The sequence below is a fragment of the Mirounga angustirostris genome, unplaced genomic scaffold, assembly GCF_029215605.1.
Source record: "Mirounga angustirostris isolate CCGP_5_RB_7025 unplaced genomic scaffold, mMirAng1.0.hap1 SCAF_16, whole genome shotgun sequence".
Classification (NCBI taxonomy): domain Eukaryota; kingdom Metazoa; phylum Chordata; class Mammalia; order Carnivora; family Phocidae; genus Mirounga; species Mirounga angustirostris.
Window position 1 is genome coordinate 27,802,309 of NW_026991724.1, and position 25,111 is coordinate 27,827,419.

Below are 25,111 nucleotides of genomic sequence, written 5' to 3' on the forward strand. Positions count from 1 at the left end.
CTGAATCTTACTTCCCTCATCTATAAAATGGGGATAACCAAAAATCAGCCTCCACTGAGAGTTAAGCTGATCATGTGCAGTAAGCGTCATAAATAGTAAGTGTTCAGTAAATGTTATTTCCTTCTCCCTGCTGGCTTACCCCAACCTTTCCTGAACAGTTGCTGGGAAGTAGAAATAGAAGAAATGGGACCACACTCATTCTTGCTCTGTTAGTAGCTAGCTATGGGAACCTAGACAGGTCACTCCCTTCTCTGGGCCTCACAATCTACAGATTAACCATTAGAACTTATATAAAAAGTAAGGTTCATGAATACAAAATCAATATACAAAAATCTATCGTATTTCCATATACCACCAATAGATACAAAATGCAAATCAAAAAAAGAAGCAGTTACAAGACCCTGTAAATATCAAGTATCTAGCTATAAATCTAACAGAAAATATATAAGACCTCTATGGGAAACATTATAAATATATTTAAGAGAAATTATGATAACCTACATAAATGGTAAAATGTAACATGTTCATGGATCAGGAAAACTTAAGATTTAAAGAGGTCCAACCTAAATATGTCAATTGTATCCAAACAGATTAGTGTCATAAACTGAGTCTAACACTGACATGCAAACACAATGGGCCAGGAACAGCCAAAACACTCATGAAGATGACCAAGAGGAGGGATTTGCTAAACTAAACATCAAGACATGTTATAAAGCTGTAGTAATCGAGACAGTGTGGTACTGACATCAGAACAGAGTCCAGTGGAATGGTCTAAAGAGACAAGAAACAGGTCCCTGCGTATATAAACACATGACTTAAAATAGAGGTAGTTCTACAGAACAGTGCCTGAAAAAGTGGCCTTTTGGATAAGCAATGCTGGCACAAATAGGTATCATTTAGGGAAAAAATTAAAATGAGGCCCCTATCTTACCCCACATACAAGAATTACAGGTGAATTAAACACCTACATGTGGAAGAAAAAAGCTTCAAAGCTTTTTGAAGAGGGCAAAAAAAGAGAGTAGCTTTTGCCACTTGAAGATAAAGAAAGATTATTTATCTTTTTTTTTTTTTAAAGATTTTATTTATTTATTTGAGAGAGAGAGAAAGCATGAGGTGGGGAGGGTCAGAGGGAGAAGCAGACTCCTCGCTGAGCAAGGAGCCCGATGCGGGACTCGATCCCGGGACTCCAGGATCATGACCTGAGCTGAAGGCAGTTGCTTAACCAACTGAGTCACCCAGGCGCCCAAGAAAGATTATTTAAATAGGACACAAGAAACAATAACCAAAAAGGGGAAGACTAAAAAATCTGGCTACATTAAAAATAAGAACATCTTTTTATTATGGTTCACCATTAACAAAATGAAAAAAGCTAGAGAATGGGAGGTAATATTTGTAATGAATAAAATTGGAAAAGGACTAGTATCCAGAACATATAAAGAACTTACAGATTAATAATAAAATTACAACCTAATTTACACGGTCACAAAAGGAGAAATCACATGTCCAATACATATGTGAAAAGCTGCTCCATCTCACCAGTGATCTGTACTGATTTACAAGAATATGTAAAGTAAAAGCACAGTGAGATACTACTGCTCACCTATTATACAGCTGGCAAAAAATGTCAAAGTCTGACAATACCAAATATTGGCAAGAATTTGGAGTAACAGGAATTCTGTCTGCTAGCACAAGTATAAAATGGAATAACCACTTTGGGAAACAATGTGGCATTATCTAATATAGGTGAAGATTCCCAGCAATTCCACTCTAAAGAATCCTTCACAGAGGCATGTGCCTTAGGATATATATCCACACGGGTGATCATAGCAGCATCCTTTGTAATTGCCCAAAACTCAAAATAACCCAAAGGCATATCAACAGTAGAATGGATAAATAAATTATAGTATAATCATAGCTGGTAAATAACGATGTATACTATTTAGCAGTGAAGTCAATGATATATAGCATATTCAATATACACAAATATTTGTAAATTATTCACAGAAAAATGATAAATATTCAGAAGAGAATGCTATAGAGTACTTATAGCAATGAAAATAAATGAAATATAGCTATGTACGATGTGGATGAATAATACAAATGCAATACTGAAGGAAAGACATAAGACTTAATAATATATAACAGTATGATTCCAATTACATCCCAACCAGGGAAAACTGAACTATATGAGTACAGGATATACATGTGGGTGGTAAACTCTACAGAAATATAAGGAAACACCATGAAAGTCAGGAGTTAGGGAGTAGGGGAGAGAGCTGTGATCAAGAAGGGATATTTAAGGAACTTTCCTGGCCATTAGCAACACCCTATTTTTTTTACCTAGTGATGGTTACATGAATGCTTGCTTTTTAAAACAAATGAACATTTGCACATATATTAATTTATGTCACAACTAAAAAGGTTTTTTTTTGTTGTTGTTAAAAAAAAAAAGACATTTTCAATGTGACCTCCTCCAGGAAGTCTTCCCACACCCCAAACCAATGTAGATGTTCTCTCAGCACCTTCCACCTCTTATCTGGCTATAGTGCTTGCTTATTGTAAGGGCACCTCCATTTTCAAGGGCAGAGATGGAGCCTGTCTTGGTTCACCATCATATCCTACACAGTGTTGAGCACACGGTGAGTGCTTAATCAGTACTTGTTGAATTAATCAATGACTGCATTGAAGGATCTGACTTGGTAAAAAGTAATTAATTAGTCCAGGACCAATCAACTGCCTACCAGTGATGTGATGGAAGGAGAGACATACCTGAAACCAGAAAAACTGGGATCTAGCTCCATCACGTACTGACCATATTGCCCTGAATAAATCTTTTTCTGATAGTAAAAATAATACAAACAGCTAACATTTAGTGAATTTCAACTATGTGCTAGGTGCTTTTAGCTCTGTTACTTCATTTAGTCCTCACAGTGTGTCTGCAATGTGTTTTCTTTTCATCTTTCCCATGATTAAGAAATTGAGGTTCCAAGAGACTAAATAGTGTTCCCCAAATCACACTGAGAGTCCACAAATGGCAAAGCTAAGATCTCCAAGATTCATGCTTCTCTGATCTTGCTACACGGACTTCTTTTCACCTCAGTTTCTTGGTCTATAAAATGGGGATACAGGCATTGTCTACGTGGCCTGACAGGACTGTTGTAAGGCCCAAAGGTGATAATGAACGTGGAGGCAGCTTGTAAGCGCTCAAGCACCATTCAAATGTAAGGACAATAATATGTACCAAGTATCTACCATGGGCCCACACGAAGGAAGCAGATGGCTTCTACCCCCATTGAGCTCTCAAGCCAGTTGTAAAGGAAAGCTAAGTAAATGGGGAAACTGGGAACACACATCAATAAACTGACCTAAGAAAGCCACCAGGAAAAGCATATAATAGAGGCTCAACTGTGAGACCAGCAGTGAGGGCATAGCTTAGGACATGCAAGGCTTGAGCACTCCCTCCGTCTTCCACACACAGCCAAAGGGATTTTGTTAAGGCTTACTGCAATTCTTTCCTTTTTCTTTTTTAATTAAATAGTGTACATTTTACAAGTCAGATTTATTGAATTATAATTGAATTACAGTAAATTCACCCTTTTTAGGTATACAGTTTGACGAGGTTTGATAAACATATATAGTTGCATGACCACATACAATTAAGAGACAGAATAGTTCTATCACCTCTGAAAGTTTCCTTGTGCTCCTTTGTAGTCAATTTCTCTTTCCCACCATCCCCAGAAACCAGTGATGTGATTTCTGTCCCCATGGTCTTGCTTTTTTTCAGAATGCAGAGGGATCTTTTTGATACACAAGTCAGGTCAAATTGTCCCGTATTTCAACCACCCATGGCGTTCAGCATGAAACCCAAATGTCTCTCTCTGCATGGCCACCAGGCCTCTTTAATCCCATTTTGTGTCACTTTTCCTTTCCTAACGTCCAGCCTCCCTACCCTTCTTTCTGCTCATTTCTGCTTCAGGGTGTTTGCATCTGCTATTCCTTCTTTCTCAGATCCTTTTTTTTTTTTTTAGGTGAGAGAGAGAGAGCCCACAAATGCACAGGGGAGGGTGGGAGGAGCAGAGGGAGAGAGAGAATCTTAATCAGGCGACGCAGGGCTCGGTCTCACAACCCTGAGATCATGACCTGAGCCAAAATCAAGAGTCAGACACTTAACCAACTGAGCCACCCAGGTACCCCTTCCTCAGATCTTTCTTGACCCTCTTCCTTATCCCTCATTTCTGCCAACCACTCTCTTCTGTTTAAGCCTTACTTCCTCCTTTAGAACTTATCACTGTATGAAATGACCTTACTCATTCATTTACTTGTTCACTGTCTATCTCCCTTCTCTAAAACTATAAGGTCCTTGAGGGCAGGGAGCCTGTCAGTCTTCTTAACAGAGCTCTTAAGCTCTGTTCCTAGAAACTTAGGAACAGTTAGGACCAACACATGATTGGTCTTCCACTGGTATTCACAGAATGAACAAACAAACAGGAGCCAGAGAAGTTAGGGAATAGTGAGGTTCATGTAATTGAAGCTTTTAGGAAAGGATTAAAAAACGACAGGCCTTTTTGCACACAGGGGAAAAAAAGGGTAGGAAGACCAGCAATAACTCAGAACCAGATGCCATTCTATCATCCCTTCCCCAATGTCCCCCACTGACAGGGCCACAGAGTGCCTGAGAGACAGAGCTGGTGCCTCCCCTGCCCTTGCCTTCTGGTGACCTCAGGCTTGGTTCTCTCCTGAGGCATGGGTCCCTCTGGCTCTTCTTCACCCACCCTGGTTGGAGCTCCCCCACACAGCCAGCTCAGGCTCACAAACCTTCCTTCTCCTAGCCATGTGAATTCAGAGAGAAGGGCCCCCCAAGGCGGTTTTGTATTTGCACTCTGGAACCATCCTGAGCACTCCTCCCCAGGGAAGAGGAGCACAGGATCCTGCTCTTGTAAACTGTGGTAGCATTCGGAGACAAATTCCTACCTCACAGGGCTCCACACTCTCAGTGGAGAGCACACGTGGACACACACGCACTGGTGTCCACAATTCCCTGAGCTGATGCCCCAGTTTTCTTTCTCAATTAGCACTAGACTTCTGAAAGCTTAATTTTGTTATAATTTATTATCTCAGTTGGGGGTGGCCAAGGGAGAAGGTGGGGAATTCCTTTAACCACGAAAACATCTGTTTTGCTGGACAACAAAATTTAAATTATGACCTCAAGACTTGCGCAGGAGCTTACAGATCATTCGATCCAGTTTCCTATTTTTATATGTGAAGATACTAAGGCCTAGAGAAGTTATGGAACTTGCCTGGGACCATCAAGCTAAATAGGGACAGAGCTGAGGCAGCACTCAGGTTTCTTTACTCCTAGTCCGGACTTACCCACCCTAATTTCTTGAGTTTGGCTTCTTTCTGAAACTGCTCTTTCAACGGCCAGTAATAGCCTCAATCACCAAATACAATGGCCCTTTCTCAGTCCTTATCTAGCTTGGCAGTGCCATGGACTAGAACCCTGCTGTCGCACAGAACGTCCGGAAGCACATGCCCTCCCTGGGGTTCTCAGCAGGGTGCTCCTCTGACTCCCAGTCCCTTTTCACAGGGGGAGCTACTTATGAGCCTACCTAAGGTAGGTTTCCCTGCTCACATCCACAATGGGGTGGGGGGGCTTCTCCTCTCCATCTGCATACTCACCCCAGGGGAACTGCATCCACTCTCACGGCCTCACCACACAGGGCGCTTGAGCCCAATCCTCCTGCCAGCCCTGATGTCTCTTCTAAAGGCCAGAATGACTTCCTAAGACAACCCCTGAACGATGTGAGCGTAATACAAAGGTTATCCTGCAAGGACCCAAAATTCGTGCTTGTGCTTTGACTTGCCCTCTTCTGTCTACTACCCCTCTCCCCACTGCTATGCCTCCTAACTTGATGGCATCACTGAACTCCGACACCCAGGTTCAAAACTGGGAGGACTTGTCTGATCAACTTGCTTCTCCCTATGCTCAACTAGACACCAGGATTCACCCATTTTGCCTCCCCAGATCTCTTCCCCACCCAGTTCCTCATTGCCTTTCCTTCCAATTTCCCAGTTCAGACTACAAAAATCTCTCTCTGCTTTTAGGCATCTTCTCTGGTCTTCCACTTCAAGCTCTCCTGACTTGGCACCCTACTACCCTACCATGGAGGGTAGCGCATCCTACTCTATATTCAAAGTATATGTGCCTTAGCAAAGCAGTCTGGGAACCCCACAATCTAGCTCCGCTCTTCCTTTCTAACCACTTCTCCTCATATTCCCACAAGCCCTTTGGTCACATAAGACTGCCCACTGCTCCCTGATGGTGCCCTGCATGTTTGAGTCCTGCTTCTGTGCTTAGCTCACACTGTTTCTTCTTCCTGGATGATGAGACAATTCCAACTGAAATCGTTTATGTAAAAGAAGGGATTTATTGGTTCACATAACTTTCAGGTCCACAGAGCCAGCTTCAGAGATTATAATAATTACTGTCAGATGTCTTTTTGGCTTCCTCTGTCTCTGTCTTCTCATTCCCTCCCTCACGTCCCAGTCTCTCACAGCCTCAGTCTGTCCCATGATAAGCAAGCTTCCTCCTTGCAGAGTAATGGAGACGTGGAAAAGTGGCCCCAGACAGCTCCTGGCTTTCATCATTCCAACCCAGTGAAGATCTTGCTGGGATCCCAGATGAAGAGCTTCTTTCTCGTACTGACTATCAAATTCCAAAGGATTCTGACTGGCCTGGACTGAGTCTTACCCCATTCCCCAGTCACTGTGGCCAGGGAAATGGGATTTTGTAAATGGCAAGGCCTGGGTCACACACCCACTTCATATCTTCAAGTGGCAAGGGGCAGTGATGGGCAGCCTCACTGGAACAGCCTGGAAAGAGTAAAACAATTGGTGTCCACTGAACTCTCATTTCTCCACCTAGCTGTCTTGAGGCATGTGTGATCCTGAGCCCTTGTCCAAATTAAACTCCATCATTGCCTCTTCTGGGCCTTCATGGCACCAATTTGTCTCCTTCAACTGACTCAACTCTCCAAGGACAGGAACTGGATCTCTCGGTGATCAGTGTAAGGTCTTACTCAAAGATGTGACTCCAGAAAATTTTTCACGGTCTGCAATTACTATGCCTGATTATTTGTTTATGAAGTTATTGCCTGAGTCCCCTGGGACTTGACTTGTTCACCACTGAATCTCCAAGCACCCAGAACAGTGCCTAACGCATAACAGGTGCTAGATAAATACTGGGTAAATGAATAAATGAATGGTTTGAGTAGAAGAAAGGTTACAAGTCTTTGGTGTTCTGAGCACCAATAAGCACAGTTGCTTTTTTAATTCTTCTCACTTCAGCAAAATTAAAGGTAAGGCAGGAACCCCCTCAACATTTTGTCCCCATCATCCCTCCCTCCAAATTTCTCTACGCACTCCCTATACTCACCACCCTCTGGCAGTCTCAGGGAAGGTGATGCACATTCGTGTCAATACCAGGTTGCCCAACCATACTCTGTACCCTGTCTCTGCCCATCCTCTTGGGGCTCTGCTCCTTCCACCACTTCTTCTTTCCTATACCTTCAACATCTCCCTCCACCTGGGCCCTTTCCTTTCTGCTTCTCAGTGGATCAGGTCCCACCATGCTAGCCAAACAAACAATAAAAATAAAGCCCTTGCTCAACCCCCTTCACTCCCTCCCTTCTTCCCTCTGTCCCTTTCCTTCGAGAACCCATGTTTCTTTTCCAGGGGTCTCCATTCATGGCCTCCACTGGCTCAGTCCCACTTACTTACCTAACGCCCACTGCAATTTGACTTTCTTCCTGCCACTCCACTGGGACTGCTTTTGCCAAGTTCACCAACAACTTTCCAGATCCACTGGGCACCTGTCAGTTTTCAGCTTATTTGACTACTGCCATTACCTGACTCAACCTCTTCCTTCTGGAAATTCCTTCCTTCCTTCCTTGGCTTACATGCTGCTGCTCCACCTTGGTTTCCTTTCCATCCCTTAGCTCATCCCTTCTCGGTTTCCCTCGCAGCCTCCTCTTCCTAAATGACTGTCACATGGGGCGTGTGCGTATGGTGGGGAGATGCATTCTCTGCCTTTTCACTCGGCCTGGTGAGGTGACTCATGGCTCCCACAGCCCAAAGCAGCACAGAATCCCACACTGACCCTCCCCCCCAGGTGTGTCCTACATCCTACCCCACATATTTGACTGCCTGCCAGGGATCTCCACTTAGATGATCCATAAGATTCACCAACATGAACAAAGCAAGTCATCATTTTTCTCTGCAGGCCTCCCTCCTGTGTTGCTCCATCTCAGGGAATGGCACTACCACCCCACCGTAGCCCAAACCAGGAATCCTGGACTCATTCTTGCCTGTATCCTTTGTTTATTTATTTTTAAAGATTTTATTTTTTTAAGTAATCACTTCAGCCAATGTGGGGCTCAAACTCATGACCCCAAGATCAAGAGTCACATCTCTTCCGACAGAGCCAGCCAGGCGCCCCCTTGTCTATATCCTTTAAAATGAAGCTCCTCGGGGCGTCTGGGTGGCTCAGTTGGTTAAGCCTCTGCCTTCGGCTCAGGTCATGATCTCATGGGTCCTGGGATCGAGCCCCGCATCAGGCTCCCTGCTCAGTGGGGAGTCTGCTTCTCCTTCTCCCCCTGCCCCTCCCCACCACTTGTGCTCCCTTGCTCTCTGTCAAATAAGTAAATAAAATCTTATAAATAAATAAATATATAAAATGAAGTTCCTCCCCAACGCCCTTCCAATTGATTATCAAATAAGTTCAATTATTCTATTGCCCAAATATCTCTTAGTTAGTTTCCTTTTCCCACTCCACTGCTTTAAGTTACTTCTTAATCTTTTCCCACCTGGATCACAAAAATAACTTTCCACCTGGTCTTTTAACCTCTGGGCATGGCTCTCTCTAGCCCACAAAGGTGATCTTTCTCAAGTGCAAAAAAATGATCCTGCCACCCATTTCCTTAGAACCGTATGGTTCTTGAAAGTTGTCATCATAAGAAAAAAATCTGTAACTATGTGTGGTGATGGACGTTAACTGGGCTTATTGTGGTGATCATCTTGCAATTTACGCAAATTATCAAACCATTACATTGAAATCCTGAAAGTAATATAATATTGTCAATCACACCTCAGTAAAAAAAAGCCCTCTTGGTGGCATCTTACTGTATTCAGAATAAAATATAAAGTTCTTAGCACTGTAGACAGACCTTTCATGATCTACCTCGGTCTCCTTTTTCCTCCTTCATCTCTGGACAGTCCTCTTACAGACTGTGCTCTAATCAAACCAAGTTATTTTACACTCCTAGCCTGCTCCATGTGCTGACATATCTTAGAGCTTTTTTGCATGTTGGTCCCTCTGCCTGGCATTCCTTTTTTCCACCTGGCTAGCTACCACTTGTTTTTAAGACTCAGCCCATGGGTCACTTTCTCCCTGAACTTCCTGCCTAGAGATGGTACCCTCCATCCTCCCACAGCCTCATGGGCTTCCTGCTCTGAAGTATAAGCGTCCTTTACATGTCACTCCCTTCAGTCTAAGTTCCTGAAGGGCAGGGACCTAGACCTTCCTCTCTACTTCCATGACACCATGTATATGTCCAGCATACAGTAGATGCTCAGTAAATGCTTATGGATGCAAAGATGGATTGATTGATGGATAGATGGATGGATGGATAGTTGAATGGATGTATACACTACTATTCTGTCTTTCCCAAGTCTCCTCTGAACCACCTGCTTCCACCAAAGCCAAAGTATTCAGTGGCAGCTTCTCTCTGTTGCCACCCACAAACGGCCCACACTTCTGAGGCAGCAACAGAAAATGATTTCAGGAGCTGTCCAGATGATGGTTAGGGAACATTCTGGTGTCAGAATCAATGTCAAACATGACGATGGCCACCACCTCCACCTCCAAAAGGAACCCAGCACCAATCTAGCACTTGCTATTCTCTCACACTGTGCTCAACCAAAGCTAATGCCATCCCATCTGCTGATGGGTACTGGGTCCCAGTCTGCCAGCTCTCCTCTGCCCACACTGGTGGTGGTCTAGTAAGAACCCCGTAGGGTTAGAATGGAAAGGACACAGGCTTTGGAAGTAAACAAATTATGGTCTGAATACATCACTGTCACTGACGAAGCTGTGTGGCTTTGAGCAAGCCACCCATCTTCTCTGAGCTTCTCTTCCTCATCTGTAAGATGGAGCTGATGGCTATTTTTCCTCATAGGTTGATATGAAAAAAACAAATGAGGATAATGGATTACACTGAATATGACGAACGCTACGATCCTCAAAGACTTCCAAATTATTATTCCGGCTTATGTACAAGTGAGTTTGAGGTCCTTGTGAACCTCATTTCTTCCTCTTTTCTTCATTTATCAAGCATTTATGAAGTACCTCCTGTGTGCCACACATTGGGCTCAGTGCTATATTATGAGCAAAAATAAGTCACCATCCCTGCTTTAGGGAGCCCTGGTAAGGAAGGGGCACCAAGACTAGCAAAGGAGACAGATACATTACACACACAATTAACTGACAATATGTAATAAGCATTAGTGCTCTGAGACCCTGGAGGCAGGTGACCCAGATTTGATTTTATGGCATGGGGGAGCCGTCCCTATAAAGTAACAATTTTCCACAGAAAACCTATCGGTTGGCTATGACATAGAGAATCTAGGGTAAGTTCTTGGCCATGGAGTACTATCCTTACATGCTATTCCCCTTTTTTCTTTCCTCCTCCTTGGTTGAGAAATTAAGTGAGTAGGGGGACAAATTCAGGGCACTGACTATTAGCCTTGGAGGATTTTATTTTACTTAAATTTTTTTGTGCTATGAAAAGCACAATGTTTTTCCTCTTCTCTGTAAAGAAAATTAGAACTAAAGATGGCTCAGCAGATAAAAGCTGTGGGCGGTAAATACTCCCACTATTCCCCCCTGCATTTCAGGCTTCTAGGTTTCTCTTTGCATTTACTGGATCTTAGAGCTAGAAACCTGAAAGAGGCCTGAGAAATTCTGTGGTGAAAGCCCACGTTCTAATTAAGAGATGAACAAACCGAGGCTCAGAGGGGCTAAATGACCTGCCCAAAGTCAGTTTAGAGAATGAGTCAAAATTAAAACACAGTTCTCCTGATCCTCCCCTTTTACTGGTCTGCAAATCTCCCAACCCCTGGGATCTGAGGCACCTGACCCCAGGCAAGTTCCTTCATCTGTAGCCATCCCCGGTGGAGCCAGGCTGTCTCCATTTCTAAGAATCCTGGAAGCCACAGACAAACCGCCTCTCCCTCCAACATGTCACTGGGGCTCTTCTCCCAGAAACATCCTGTTTTTTACTAACAGGATACTTTCAGATCCTCCTCTTTGGTTTGAGAACCACATCTGCAAGAAAAGTTTGGTTGGAGGTGGTTTCCTCAAAATGCCTCTCAGGACTATGCCTTTCTTGGCTGACAAAGCTTTGTGGTTGAGGTTGCTATTCTGCAATTCTCTTGGCCTTCTTACCCCCTACCCCTGCAGGATGGAACTGTAATTGATGCTTTTACAGTTAGAACCTCGCATCAAAGATGTCAAGACCCTGAAAATGAAGGCAGTTCCCAATTTCGTGGACCACTTAGAACAGGGAAGGAGCTGGGGTAAACAGAACCCCCAGAGGCAGGGGGAGAGCCACTTGTCTTGACTCCTGGTCCAGTGCTGTTTCCCACTCTTTGCAATATCACTCCAGCCTCATGGGCTGAAGCAGCTGCACCATCAAAAATGTCACATCAGTTATGACAACACAGTGTGTTATATAACTGGCGCTGCAGAGCAGGCAAGGGAAAGAAGCCATGAGCATGAACCACAGCACTCCCCTTCTGGCTCTCAAGGAAGGTAAGGCCCACGTACTTCAGAAGAGAACTCCATATGGGAAGGGAACACCCACTAATCAGTCAAAGGAATAAAAACTACAGTTGACATTTGTATAATGATTTCTAGAACACGGTTATAAGGGCATTTCATATACTACATTATTTACTGCTCTCAACAACCCTATTAGGTATTTTTATTATCAGCCCCATTTTACAGGCAAAGAAACTGAGGTACAAAAAGTGAGGCAACTTGTTTAAGGTCACACACCTAGTTAGTGGCAGAGCTAAGATTTGAAGCCAGGTAGCCTGGTTACAGAGTCCATGCTCTTAATCACTCTCAATTTTAGAGACGCATGCTAAACGGCTTCTCTAAAAAAGAAATTAGCTATTTGCCTGAAAGGGTAACAGGCCGCAGCTCCTTCCTCTCCTTCCCCTCTATGCTAATGCTGGATTTGTTGGATGGTTTCTTTTCTAACCAGTATTGTGTATGAGCAGGAAGCACAGGACAAAATAAGAATGTGATACAAATTTAAACAAATTCTTAGAATGGAGATCATGTGAGCACCGTTAAGCTGTTTACGGTGATGCAATCCATAAGGTAAAGTGCCCTACTCATGGTACCTGCTGTTCTTAAATTCACGTAGGATGTGTATACACACAAACACGCACACACACAGAGTTTTCTTTTGCCAACACCGAAAGTTGTTCTTCGCCAGTGTCAAGCCTTGGGGTAACCCTTTCTAAAATATTTTCCCATTTTGAAATCATCCCTTTCCCAGCGTGTCTATTGTCTTTCAGATCACGGTGTGGCTCTTGTGAGAACGGTCTGTCTAGCTTCGTAAGAAATGAGAGCCTGAAGACGCCCTGGGAGACAGGGAACCAAGTCCCTGCATCCAGATGGACTGACCACATGTCAGAAAAACAGGACAGTATTCTGCTCATATTAAATCTTCAGTGTGAACAGAGAGAGGGTACTGTGAGCTGCTGAAAAACATGAGTGACCTGCCCTATCTTTAGCAGGTGTGGCACGCTGGGGAGCACACTATAATCTGGGGAGTGGCAAGTGCTAGAGAAACAAGACAGTACTGACTCTGAGCACCGCGAATCTAATCTAGTCCCATACTGAGAGAACGGAAACTCCGGATTCTGTTAGAGCCCTGTCGATCCTGAATGAAGCCTCATCCATTTAATCTAATCAGGAACAACCCTTTCAACAAGCAGACAGGTTCTACTTCAGAATCCAACAGGTAACTGGGGTTCAAGAGCTCCACAGCTGATTTCCTGAGGAGATCAGGTGGACTGTTTGCTACTCTTCTGGCAGGAAGGTCTGCTGGTATTTACAGGTCAGTGAACAGTAAGCAGGGAGAGAGCACCATCCATCAGCAAAGGAGAACTCATCTGCTACTTGATCTGACGTTCTGTTTGTGCTCACGCGGTCTCCAGAGAGAAAGGTGCATCCATTTGAATAAACATGGAGACAGGAGGAAGGGGGAAGGGCAAAGCAGCCAAAGAGAAGATTGCAGAAATAACAAGTCCACAAATCTAGAAGAGTAGTTCTCCAGAGTGCTGCCTCCACATGGGACCCTTCTGGGATGTGCAGGAAACGCCCTTTAAGACGGCTGCACTCTAGAGTGATGGCTGCAAGTGGCCATTCCCTTCCACTTAGTAGGTGCTGCACAGCAGCGTGCTGAATGAACACAGGCTTGCCATGAACCTAAGCCAAACAGGAGACACCCTAGGTACAAAGGCAGGGTCAGCTGGTGGGAGGACACCCCCAGCTTTTGGCAGCAGGTGACGTCTTAAGACTCCCTGCCCCAACAGGATGGGGTCTGTCCTCAGAATCATAACCTGTTGTAAGGGCTGGGATATTTGTGTGAGAAAGGATGTCTTCACCAGGCAAATCCTGGAATTTGTTTTACAGTGGAACTGAGCAGGTACCTTGGGAATGAGCTCACACCCAAAGTGCTCCATTTTACTGCGTCCATTTATATATAAAGCCAGCAGCTTGCAGGCCACGCCTCAATGCCACCTTCCAACTCTCTATCTTCCTAAAAATCCACTTACTGCTTCAGAGACAGATAGCCTGAACGTGACATCACAGAAAACTCAACACTTCAAATGAGGGCGAACCGTGGTACGTACAGCAACTCCACAAGTTCCTTTTACATTTTCACCAGGTCGGTAGCCCTAACAGTTGTCACAGCTCAAAATGGGAAGTACCTTAAAATGATATTCTGTTGCTTCCATACTTCATAAAATATAATTCTTCAAGAGAGCTCTTTGTAAGGGTTTTGCTAATTAAGTAAAATTAACACCTTTTAAAATTTTGATTAGTCTGAATAAAGACTCCCACAGATTGCAAAAATGATGCGGCCATATCACAGGTGAAGTCACGGCCTCCTAATGAGCAGAATTATTTAAATACCACATATTAAAAAAGGTCCCTGATTACTCATGGTGTGTGTAAAATTTTATTTGTGCTGCTTCAATGATCATTGTTTATTTCTCAGTACTGAAATTATGTTTTGGATTGTCTGACACAGAGCTCCCAAAGGCTAACTCACGATCACATATGCAAAGAAAAAAAAACACCCCAGCAAGCTATGTTCAAATGAAACTTTTAATAAAGTATTAAGAATCAGGCTTTTAAATGACGGTCTAATTTGTGGCATCTCTTAAATGGATGGAGGTTTCCCACTATAACACGTATCAAGCAAAAGAACTTCAAAGGTCAGTCTCCCTGCAACATTCCTAGCCTGATGTCAGTGTTAATACTTTTTTCTGAGCAGCATCTACTAGTCAGTCCTTTATCATATAACTTCACTTACTATGGCATATATGGAACCTTATTCCTTCCAATCAGCACGCCACAACACACGGATGAGCATACGGGCTCAACGGAATGCTCTTTGCTCTTCTGGAAATGCTGATTTAAAAGGGTCTGGTGGTATCTGAATATCAATATTCTTTCAATCCAACAGGAGCAATTAAACTCCATTCCCCATTAGGAAATCATCAAATTCTCACAGGGCAATCACTCAAGGAGGACTCTCTAATTTCTTCTATCCAGGTGAAATAAAGCAGCATCCAAATTAATTCATACACATGGCCTGATAGGTTGGTCACCAATCACACTACACAGGCAAGTCCAAAACTGCTTTCTTAAATGCCACCCAGATTTTTGGGCCCCGCCCCACCCACAGTACAGGTCTCCTGACTCAAGTGACTTTCAGTCAAGTGGCGATTGGGAAAATCATCTCTGCAAGGGAGGACTCAAAAGAATTTGTCACTAGGATACAGTGACACCAATCCCACATTTTGTGGTTAATAAAACAAGTCCTGCATCCAGCTTGGCACAAGGCCCTGATCTGATTTATTTCAAGCCAAGCTGGAGGGCTCACAGGAAAAGCTGCCATTCATGAATGCTGCAGGAGGACAAGATGCCAGGGTCCCTTGTGCAAAATGTACACGGCCAGAAATCTTTTTCACTGACGTTTTGAACAAACCTAGCCTATTTCCTAAAGAGCTGGTGTATTTTTTAAAAAAATATCAATACTTTTACCTACAAAATCTCAGTTTTGCCTGACATTTTTCTCCAAAAATGTGTCCTGTGGGAGTAAGAAAAGTGGAGGGGGGGGGAGGGTACACGGAAAAGAGAAGAAATGCTCTGATACCTGATTTAACCATCTCAAACATCAAAGGCTTGACTTTTTCCCCCTCCTCAGTGTAACTAAATATGAGACACATAAGACTTTCCCGGGAAAAGTCTACATATAACCTTCATTTAAGATTTCCTGCCCCAGTATATAATTAGGAATTTTCATTCTAAAATGGCACACCTATTTCCTCGGAGAACTCAGCTCTCTTTGAATAAAAAAGGCGACGTAACCTTTGGGGGATTCAGTATATATTTTTAAACTTCTTATTAAATCAACCTAATTTATGGGGCATGTTCGCGGAAAAGCAGGTAAGGAGTTGCCTTGGTGGATGCAAACTTAATTTGCAGACTCTTTCCACCTACTTCCCCGAGCCTTTCCGAATGCCTTCGGCCCCCTCCGAAGCGGCTCGATTCTCTCCTCCGGGGCCCCGACTCCGTTCCGAACACTGCCGAGTCCCTCCGAGCCCCGCGCCCAGTCCGCACCGAGCCGAGCCGAGCCGAGCGCCACCGAGCTGAGCCCCATCGACTTTTCCGGCCTCAGCTGGGCGCTGTCCACCACTCGCAACGCCTGAAACCTCACCCAGCCCCGGTGGCTGGGGCTTCCACCTGGCTTTGAGGCCGCCACTGCAGATTACAGACTTCTGAAGTTTTAAAACATCCCCCTCTGGGAGAGAGGGATGGCGCTGCTTGCATTTACCGACCTGCAAGGGCTCCAGGCAGATGCAACATGCACCTTGTTGCAAAGAGCAATTCCCCAGGCCCCGCCTCCCCATCCATTTGGGCTGCACAAGCTCCAGAGAAGCCCCAGGCCAAATTACCCGTAGCTCAGAGGGGTACGGAGAGCCAAGGGGACCTCTGCAAAGAAAGCCCAAGGGAGCTCTCGAACGAAAATAAGAATATGTCAAGCAGACGTGGGGAAATTGTCTCCGAGTCGCTACTCCCTACCATCATGGCGCCGCCTAGAACCCGCTTGTCATGCCTGTTACACATGCAAAATTTTTTGCATCTTGGGTCTGAAACCGCAAGCATGCTTCGTCTCCCACCCACCTTTCCGCGAAAGGGGTTTTTATTTTCCATTGTTTTCCTACGGGATGCAATTACTTCAGCTATTCTGTCAAGTTGAAAAATAATCATTTTTGTTTACTGCACAGCAACCCCTAATTAGGAGCTGTGTGTGCACGAAGGTGTCACAGCAAAGCGACGTGGAATCCTCGCTAAACGGTCTTAACGAACTCCTCTGTCCCGAACCGACAGGCCAACGGAAGCAGCAGGGCCAGGAGGCCCTGAGGGTGCACACCCCTTCCCCGCAGGTCACCCCCTCCCAAGCAAAGCCGCCTGTGGGCTCACCAGGAATTGCCAAGTGGATGGGGCAAGAAGCAAGCCGTGAGAGTGGGAAGGAGAGGCGAGGCTCCTTACTGAGAAAGTGTGGAAGGGAAGGAATATCCCATTTTGTTTTAATTTTCAACCATCACTCAAATCCACCCCCAGTTAATTAGGAGGGGAAAATGATATCTAAGGCAGAAGGGGGCGGTGGCAAGTGGGGCCTGAAATCCGCATTGTGGGTAGATTACAAGGAAGATGGCCTATGCAGAGTGTAAATAAATACACTGATAAAGGCCACAGAGTGCAGGAAAACTGCCCCTGTCAGGAGAGCAAACGCTGGGGGGAGGGGGGGCAGGCGGAGCGGGGGGAAGCAAGGGACGGGCATTCAGCCTCAACCAGCGTCCCCCTTCCACCTCTGCCTTGGATACAGCTGTGCCAGTCACACCTGCTTGGAAACCCACCCCCTCCCCTACCACATACCCCTTCCCCTAACCCTAGTCCTTTTCTGGGGGACGGGGGTGGGGGTGGGAGCAGAAACCACAACCTCCAATTCAGCACCAAACCCTGAACAGCAGACACTTGATCCTCCACCCCAGTCTAGGGCTGAGTCCCCTCCATGTTTTAGCCAAGTTCAAAATCACTGCCCCAGGAGAAGAGCACTGGCAAGTGGGATTAAGGATGTGGAATGGGGGGGGGGGGGGCGGGGGAGGAGGAGAGAGAAATACAGAATGAAACGAGACACAGAGACAGAAATGGAGGTAGTGATACACCCAAGGAGCAAGAGTAATGATCATAATCATGCCAATAGTGTGATGTTCTGATCAATATGGCGGACACTGTCATTCATACAACTACAGGCGCTTCACTTCCCTCCCCGCCCCCGCAAAACAACAACAACAACAACAAAAACACCCACCAGGGAGTTGGGGTGGAGGACCCAGAACCAACGTAGGGCGTGGGGGAGGGGAGTCAAATCCAGGTGTGTGTGTGTGTGTGCATGTGTGTGTGCGAATCAGAAACCAGGCCTGGAGAGCAATGTGGAATGAGCAAGATAATACAAATGACAAAAAATTATTAATAAAAGTACAAATCCCAACGCCACAGGGACTTACTTCATCTGCTTCACAATGGTGCTTTTTCCTGATTCTCCAGCCCCTGTTGGGACAGACAGGGGGAAAAACTGGTGAGTGTCAGCTTAGGGGAACGGGGTGGGGGGGGGCATGGGGGTAAAGCAGGCGAGAGGGTGAATGATCCTAGGCACACAGTGGTGCCAAATCGGGGACCAGGTCTCCCCAGGCACGAGTAGGGTGGGAGAGCGGGCGGAGGTGGGTGCGGAGTCGCCGGGGTCGGGAGATGGGGGTAGCAGCCCCAGTCCTTACCCAGCAGGAGTAATTTCACGTCTTTGGCGGCGCTGATGCCATCCTCTTTGAGGTTTTTCTCAATCGCCTTGCTCCGCTCGAGGGCGGCTCTCTCCTCTGCGCTCAGAGTACATCCCATGGTGGCCCCTTCCCTGCCACAGCCCGCACGACTCGGCTGGCACGGCTCCCCGGCTCGGCGCGCCCCCCACCCCCCCGGAGAGCAGAGCCTGGGCTCAAAGGGGAAAAAACCACGATATCCTTCCCTTGGCTGAAAACAAAAATGTCGGGAAACCAGAACCCCCCAAAAAGACGGCCGCTAACAAGATTCCAGCAGCGGAGACTCGCGGCAGCTGGCGGGCTCTAGGGGTGTCGAGGCGAAGGTGGCCGGGGTCTGGGGCTCCGGGGCCGAGGGAGGAGGCGCCCGCGGTCCGAGGAGGCGCGGGCTGCAGGCACTGAGGCTTGTGCACGACCCAAAATAAATAAAATAATAGTTGAGGCAGGAGCCGCAGCCGGAGCCGGCGGAGGGTGGGGTGGGGGGCAGGGTGGGTCCTTCTGCCGCTGCTGCCGGAGGAGGAGGAGGCGGCGGCGGCGCGGGGTGTGGAGGGAGTGAGTGAGGGGGTGCTGCTAGTGCATGTGCATCGCGGGTCCTCAGCGGTCGGTGCGTCCGCGGCGCCTTCGCCGACCCCTGCGCGCAGGGCAGGGCTGGGCAGGGGGCCGGGCCGGGCCGGGGGGCAGGTCTCTAGCGGGAGGCGGTGTCGCTGTCTCCCAAAGCTCGCACCGCTTGGTGGAGCCTACCGGAGAGGGGAGAGCGCGAGGGAGCCGCGGGCAGCCGGGAGCTCGAGGGGGAGAGAGAGAGAGAGAGAGGGAGAGAGAGAGAGACAGGGAGAGAGAGAGGCTGGGAGGGAGGGGAGAAAAAAATGAAGGGAGAGCCAGCGAGCGCGCGCGCCACAGGCCGGGCGGGGGAGGGGGCGAGCGCAGCGCGCGAGTGCGCCAGCGGCTCTGCGCACCCCGCACGGCCAGCCGCCCGCTGACGTCAGCAGGGCCGCGCGCCGGGCCCCCGGGACGGGGAGGGGCGGGGGACGGGGGAGGTGCGCGCGCTGGGGCTCGCGTCAGCTGGCGGCGGCGCGCGCGCGCGCGCGCGGCGCGGCCTCCCCTCCCCCAGGGCCCCCTAGCCTGCGGCTCCCCGAGGTGGGCGCGTGCGGGCTTGACGGGGGCGGAGCCTGGAGCCGGGCGCGCGCCGGGGCGTCCCTCTCCGCCCCCGCCCCCGCCTGGCGCGCTGGCAGCGCGGACCTCCTGGTCAATGGGAGCGCGGGACTCGGCCGCCCGCGCGGCGGTCAGGTGGGCCCCCTAGCTCCGCGCCGCTTCGTTCGCACTCCCGCTTCCGCTCCATCTTGGCTCCAGCAGCTCGGCTTCTTGGTTACTCTCCAGCTGCCGGGGCCGTGGCAGCCGGGACCAAGTGACCTCAGCGAACGCGAGGAGACAGTGGGTCTGAGTAAACTCGCGTTCCCGAGAATTTGCTTGGGGCGTGGGGGCAGATGCGGATTGTCCGCTTCCTGCGACCCACAAACATTAATTGAGCACCTAGTATGTGAGGGAGGAAGCTGTGAGGAGAGGAACACAGCAGGATGAGACAAAGCCAGGGCCTGGTCTCAAGGAGCCTCTGCTTCCCTGTGCCGTCGCGGACCCTGCTCCGAGATTCCCGGCCATAGGTATCAGCGCAGGAGACAAGTCCCACCCTGGGAAGCTTTCTGGTTGGGAGGGACAGGTTTTCATGAGCTTCTAGCACATGCTTACGTTCAACACAGTTTAAACGCTTTTGCTCATTTTGAACGGTTTAGCTTGGTTGAAATCTTTGCATTTAATTCCCTTGTCCGGCCCCTTACCCAAAACACAAATACGTAAAATGAATTTTAAATAGATTTTTGGTGAGAAGGGATTTTCTCCCTTTCGTCAATTTTTTAAAAACACTTCCCCCGCCCCCATCTCTTTTTCAAATGAAGACCCAGAAACCCGGGTCAGTTATTTAGCATACAGCTAATCAAATACCGAGGAAACACGTACACATTTGCCAAAGATCAGGCATGTTCTGGGTGGTCGGTCTCTGAGATTTTGAAGAAACTAGTTCTCACTGCACAAAATGGTTTTACAGTCAGTTCCAGCAGACAGCCCCAGGGGCCCTCCTAGAGAAAGGGGCCAATAAGAAAGGTTGCATGGGGATAGGACAGGCAAGAGGCCAGCAGAAAACGTTTTTTTTTTCTAACAGTTGGGCACTTCTGTGGCTCTGAAAGCAAACTTGTGTTTCATTTCAACAATAGAAAAAAGCATCCCTGTTTTGGAAATGTTACCCAGCATAAAAATATATTTGCTATGGGGGTTGGGGCGGGGGGAACGCAGTTAAGGCCCACCCAGAAGAAAACATTTTTTCCCTCGAATTTTTTAATGTGTTGTCTTTTTCTATAAATAGCTATGTCAAAAGTTGTGTGTAATGCAATTTGAATATTTAAATTTGAATCACATTTTATGTACTCTAGGAAACTGACAAAGGGCTCCTAAAGAATTTGTTTTATAATCGCCACCTCCCCCGACCCCAGCCTCCTTTGGTGTATCTCTGGGGAGGGGAGCTTAAGGGATAAATCTGGTTTGCTTAAAATCAGTATGTCACTAAAAATCAGCCTTCCAAATCCAAAACAGAGCTTAGGTACCCAACATTCTATAGAATCTATTATTTCCTCTACAGGTTGCTAGGATGATTATGCTGATCCATCTGATACAGGGAAAAAACTCAGCAACTTCTCCCAGATTCTGCTATCCCTACAAGGCTGCATCTGAAAGACCAAAGAGGTAAGAATATAACCATTTCTTTAAAGATGATGGGTCAGTCTTACATCTTAATACTCTTCCACATCAAGTCGTTTTTAAGATGTTAGGCTGTTGGGGAATTGTGGCTTGTATGGTTAAATCAAACTATCCTTGCTTTTAGTTACATTTATTCCTTCTTGGTATCACATCTAGTGTGGTGAGGCACAGACCTGGTTTTGTTTTTGTTTTTGTTTTTTGGTGTGTGTGTTCTATTTACTCTGTACTTACTAAGCAGCTATCTACCTTGCACCAGGTGAAGTTCTAGGCAGTATAGATGTTGTATTTCAGGTTTGTCTACCCTGTTTTCCTTTTCTGGGTCACTTTGCATCTTTATAACTGGGCTTTATAAAACAACTAATAATAATCCACTTCATCTGTATAGTGCTTTACAGCTCATGGAGCACTTTTGTAAAACTTAATCTCTTAGGATCCTCCCATGTAAACCTCAGTTGGGCACTGCGCTGTGGGGAATGTCATGGCAGAGTGGAAAGAGCCAGGGCTATGATTCCAGATCAGCCTGGGTATCCATTTTACAGTTGAGAAAACTGAGCCTCTGAAGGGGCAAATAACTTGTTCAAGGTTAGGCCATCAATAAGTAATAAACCGGAGCTCCTTTTATAGGTTCGTGGACTATTTGGGCAATAATATGTTATATAAATATATAAAGCATACTTTTTAGACTCTGAGAAAGCTCATAGCCCCAGAACCCACACATATCTGCCCCCTCAAAGGAAGATGAAAACATCCCAGTTCTCTGTGCGTTATTAGTAATTAGATAATACCTCAAGTGTTTAATTTTTCCACAATTAATTCCTGTGGGAATGGGTAAATTACAATCCTAACATCAGGAGTGATCAAGGACAGATTCCATTTGCTTTTGTTTTGCATGATCACCAGAATTATGTGTCTCTGATTATTGCTTTTGGCCAGAGAATCATGCGCGTTACCCAACCCTCAGTCAACTATCCCCCTGCCATATCTGCCCACTGTTCAGCATATTTTGAGTTTTAAAAGTAGGTAATTAGAATGTTCTATACACTCTCTAAAAGAGGCAACAGCAAAAGCCTACATGAAGTTGCCTTTTTGCTATATGTGGCTCCTAATGCTGGAGGACAGTAATTTATGACACACGCAAGATTCCCCTGTTCTGACTTACAGAATGTGGGCTCTGATTAGATGAGCTGAATTTCCCTATTTCTTCCCATTTGTGATTACTTTAATTAAATACGCATATATTGCTCTCCATATTCAGGTATTTGTAAGCAGTATTGAATTTTATCTCGTGTTCATTAATCTTTAAAGTCCCCAAAACGTGGTAATATTTGCATTGTTAAAAATTACTGAGCAAATGTCTACACTAGGCAGAGTATTTTCTTTTCTTTTTCTGTGCAGTTTGATTCATGATAGACTAGAGAATTTTTACAGGGTAAAACTACTCATGAAAGTAATATGTACAGCAGTACCTGTTCACATATATGTAATATGCACACATGCATAGCCAGCCTCAGCGATGTGTATGTTACTACTCATAGGGTATGAGTAAAAAAATCCTTTACCTATTTTTTTAAAAACTTAAATTTGTTTAAGATATTTATTTGAAGGACTTACTTAGTATGTAAAAATGCTTAACTTGCTATACCAGCCTACAAAATTTTTTTTTTTTTTAAAGATTTTATTTATTTGACAGAGAGACACAGCGAGAGAGGGAACACAAGCAGAGGGAGTGGGAGAGGGAGAAGCAGGCCTCCCGCCGAGCAGGGAGCCTGATGTGGGGCTCGATCCCAGGACCCTGGGATCATGACCTGAGCCGAAGGCAGATGCTTAACGACTGAGCCACCCAGGCGCCCCTACAAATTTTTTTTTTAATGTGAATTTTTCTCCTTCATTTTTAAGAGTAGAAATGTGGAAAAGCAAGTTTGATATTTTTGTAAGATAATTTATTTGGGGATTCAAATTCCCTGTTAGACAGTCATGACCTTTTCCCCTTGCATTTTTATATATAAGTAAGCCGTCTTTCATTTGTTTAGTGATTGTTAAGATGTGCTAGAATGTAGATGCCTCGTCCAGCTGTCTGAAACAAAATAAAAAACTAAAAGTTAAAAAATAAATAAATAAATACGCATATATTGATAACCTGTGTGTTTAATATATTGATTTAGATTCAAAGGAAAGTTGAGGTAGGTATAAGCTTGGATTCTTGAAACCCAAGGACTGTTTTTTCAAAACCATTCACATCAGAATTAGCTGGGGTGCTACTTAAAATTCAGTTACCCATCTTACTTCTATGGAGTCAGACTCCTCTGCAATCTGCATTGATAGCTGCCCCCCAGGTGATTTTTCTGTACACAAAGTATTAGATCTTATACATTATACAGAATCTGTATGTGGCAATTAATTCTGCTAGGAGCTTACTTTTTTAAAGTTCAAATATCTCACATGTTTCTGAATTCAACTTTATGTTTACTAGTTTTTTATATTTTTTGTCAAAGGAAAATATAAAAATTGCTGTTCCTTAGAACACCACTGTCATGGGAAGAAAATAGGCTAAAACGTGTGGTTCATGAACTAAATGAATCCATACTAAATGTCAAGTGAATTAGGCATTTTAGGGAGAATCATGGATCACTAGAGATTTTAAGTTTCCCCACTAAGGGTTTCTATTATGAAATTGATAGCTCACAATCTAACTTAGTGGTCAGTATAATTTAGAAAAATGTCTGGGTCAGGCTAAGAGATGACTTAGTGTTTTCTGATAGATATCTGGGATTAATCAAGGAAGATGCTTTTTTTCCCTCAAATTTCTGTTTATGTCCCTAGAAGACAGCCCCCCCCCCCCATTTAGTCCATATTCAACATGTCTCTGATATTATTTTGAGCACCTCTCTCAGACCTACTGGAGCAAGGGTTCTCAAATGTTAAGTGGTGTTAAGAATTACCTGGGATGCTTTAAAAAATGTGGATTCCTGGGTCCCATCCCTAAACTTTCTGAATCAGTAAGTCTGAGATGGGGCCTGGAAATGTTCATTTTTACAATCATACCTTCTCCCCTAAGTGATACTGATGCACTTTGGGAAACACATCACTGGAAACACATTAACTCCTTTGAGGCAAGGGAGTTGTCCTATCACTTTGTGTATGTCCCAAAAGGTCAAGTGTGGCCCACTGTCCACAGGTCATCAGTCTTAATACTTGTAAACTACATTCACCTATCTATAGGCAAGGGTTAAATCAGGTCATTTATCAAAGTTCTCCCCAGCTCTGAGACTTCTTGATTTTTCTAATAGAAATTTTGTGACTTGATGATTTGGGAAGATTTTTAAGATTGAGTAAGTTCAAAAAGACAGTGGCTTTTTTTTTCAAGTCAGGTTCTGAAAACTGAAATGGTATTGACTTTAAATAAACAAATGGGAGATTTATTGGCATTTGGGAACTGGTGAGAAGAGAGCATATGCCAAATGTTTTTGAAGTCCCATCAGAAAATTCTTAGCTAAATTTTGTGTCTTGTTTGTTATTTTGTTGAGTTCATGAAAAAAAAAGTAGTTCCTTTATTTATAATTGTTAGAAATAAAAGATGCCATGGGAAGAAACAAAAGTTTTGTGTATTTTTAAATGAAGGGACTTGCATGAAGGAGCAGATTAAGGCTTGTAGGTAATTGAATTGAGCTCTTAAGTTATTGAAATCCATTATGTGGTCACTCTTGAGAACATTATTTGTTGAGTGTACTTTGATGGTTCAAGAACCCCAAAGAGGGTGTGATTTGTGATTTTTCTCAATTTAGGATAGCAAGAGAATCCTCCAGGGATGCATTTGGCTCAGTCTGAGTGGAAAGTTTGAGGGGGTAGGACTAGTGCTTTCACACTGAGAAGATTGACCAAGAGCTGAAATTGAAGTTGGAAGCTTGGCTTATTATGAAGGCATCACCTACCAGCCATGGTCTGTGTTAGAATTTTCTTGGAAAAATTTTTCTTTAGAGATCAAGATTCTTATTTGTTATGATGGGAGTAATAGTACTTTTCAACTGCCCTGGGCTGAAGTTGACAGATAAGATTAGCAGGTACGTGTTTG

At 45.3% G+C, this 25,111-nt stretch overlaps 1 protein-coding gene and 2 long non-coding RNA genes across 4 annotated transcripts in view; 2 read left to right on the plus strand and 1 right to left on the minus strand.

Moving 5' to 3' along the window:
- Window positions 1-14,485, plus strand: part of LOC123855454 (uncharacterized) — a 36,291-nt gene extending 21,806 nt beyond the window's left edge. Inside the window, exons 3-4 of the long non-coding RNA XR_008507317.2 lie at window positions 10,236-10,336; window positions 12,646-14,485. This is a non-coding gene — a long non-coding RNA (uncharacterized LOC123855454). The remainder of the gene's footprint in view (window positions 1-10,235; window positions 10,337-12,645) is intronic.
- Window positions 1-19,080, minus strand: part of GNAO1 (G protein subunit alpha o1) — a 171,523-nt gene extending 152,443 nt beyond the window's left edge. The window contains exons 1-2 of one of the 2 annotated variants that reach the window (XM_045891101.3): window positions 18,208-19,080; window positions 17,941-17,983 (exon numbers count right to left, since the gene is read on the minus strand). In XM_045891101.3, coding sequence (XP_045747057.1) covers window positions 17,941-17,983; window positions 18,208-18,325 — 161 coding nt within the window. In that variant the 5' untranslated portion in view covers window positions 18,326-19,080. The remainder of the gene's footprint in view (window positions 1-17,940; window positions 17,984-18,207) is intronic. The other variant, XM_045891100.3, reaches the window with a different exon arrangement.
- Window positions 19,081-19,273: 193 nt separating this feature from the next.
- The window catches only part of LOC129046294 (uncharacterized), an 80,350-nt gene continuing 74,512 nt past the window's right edge, over window positions 19,274-25,111 (plus strand). The window contains exons 1-2 of the long non-coding RNA XR_008507318.2: window positions 19,274-19,895; window positions 20,924-21,027. This is a non-coding gene — a long non-coding RNA (uncharacterized LOC129046294). The remainder of the gene's footprint in view (window positions 19,896-20,923; window positions 21,028-25,111) is intronic.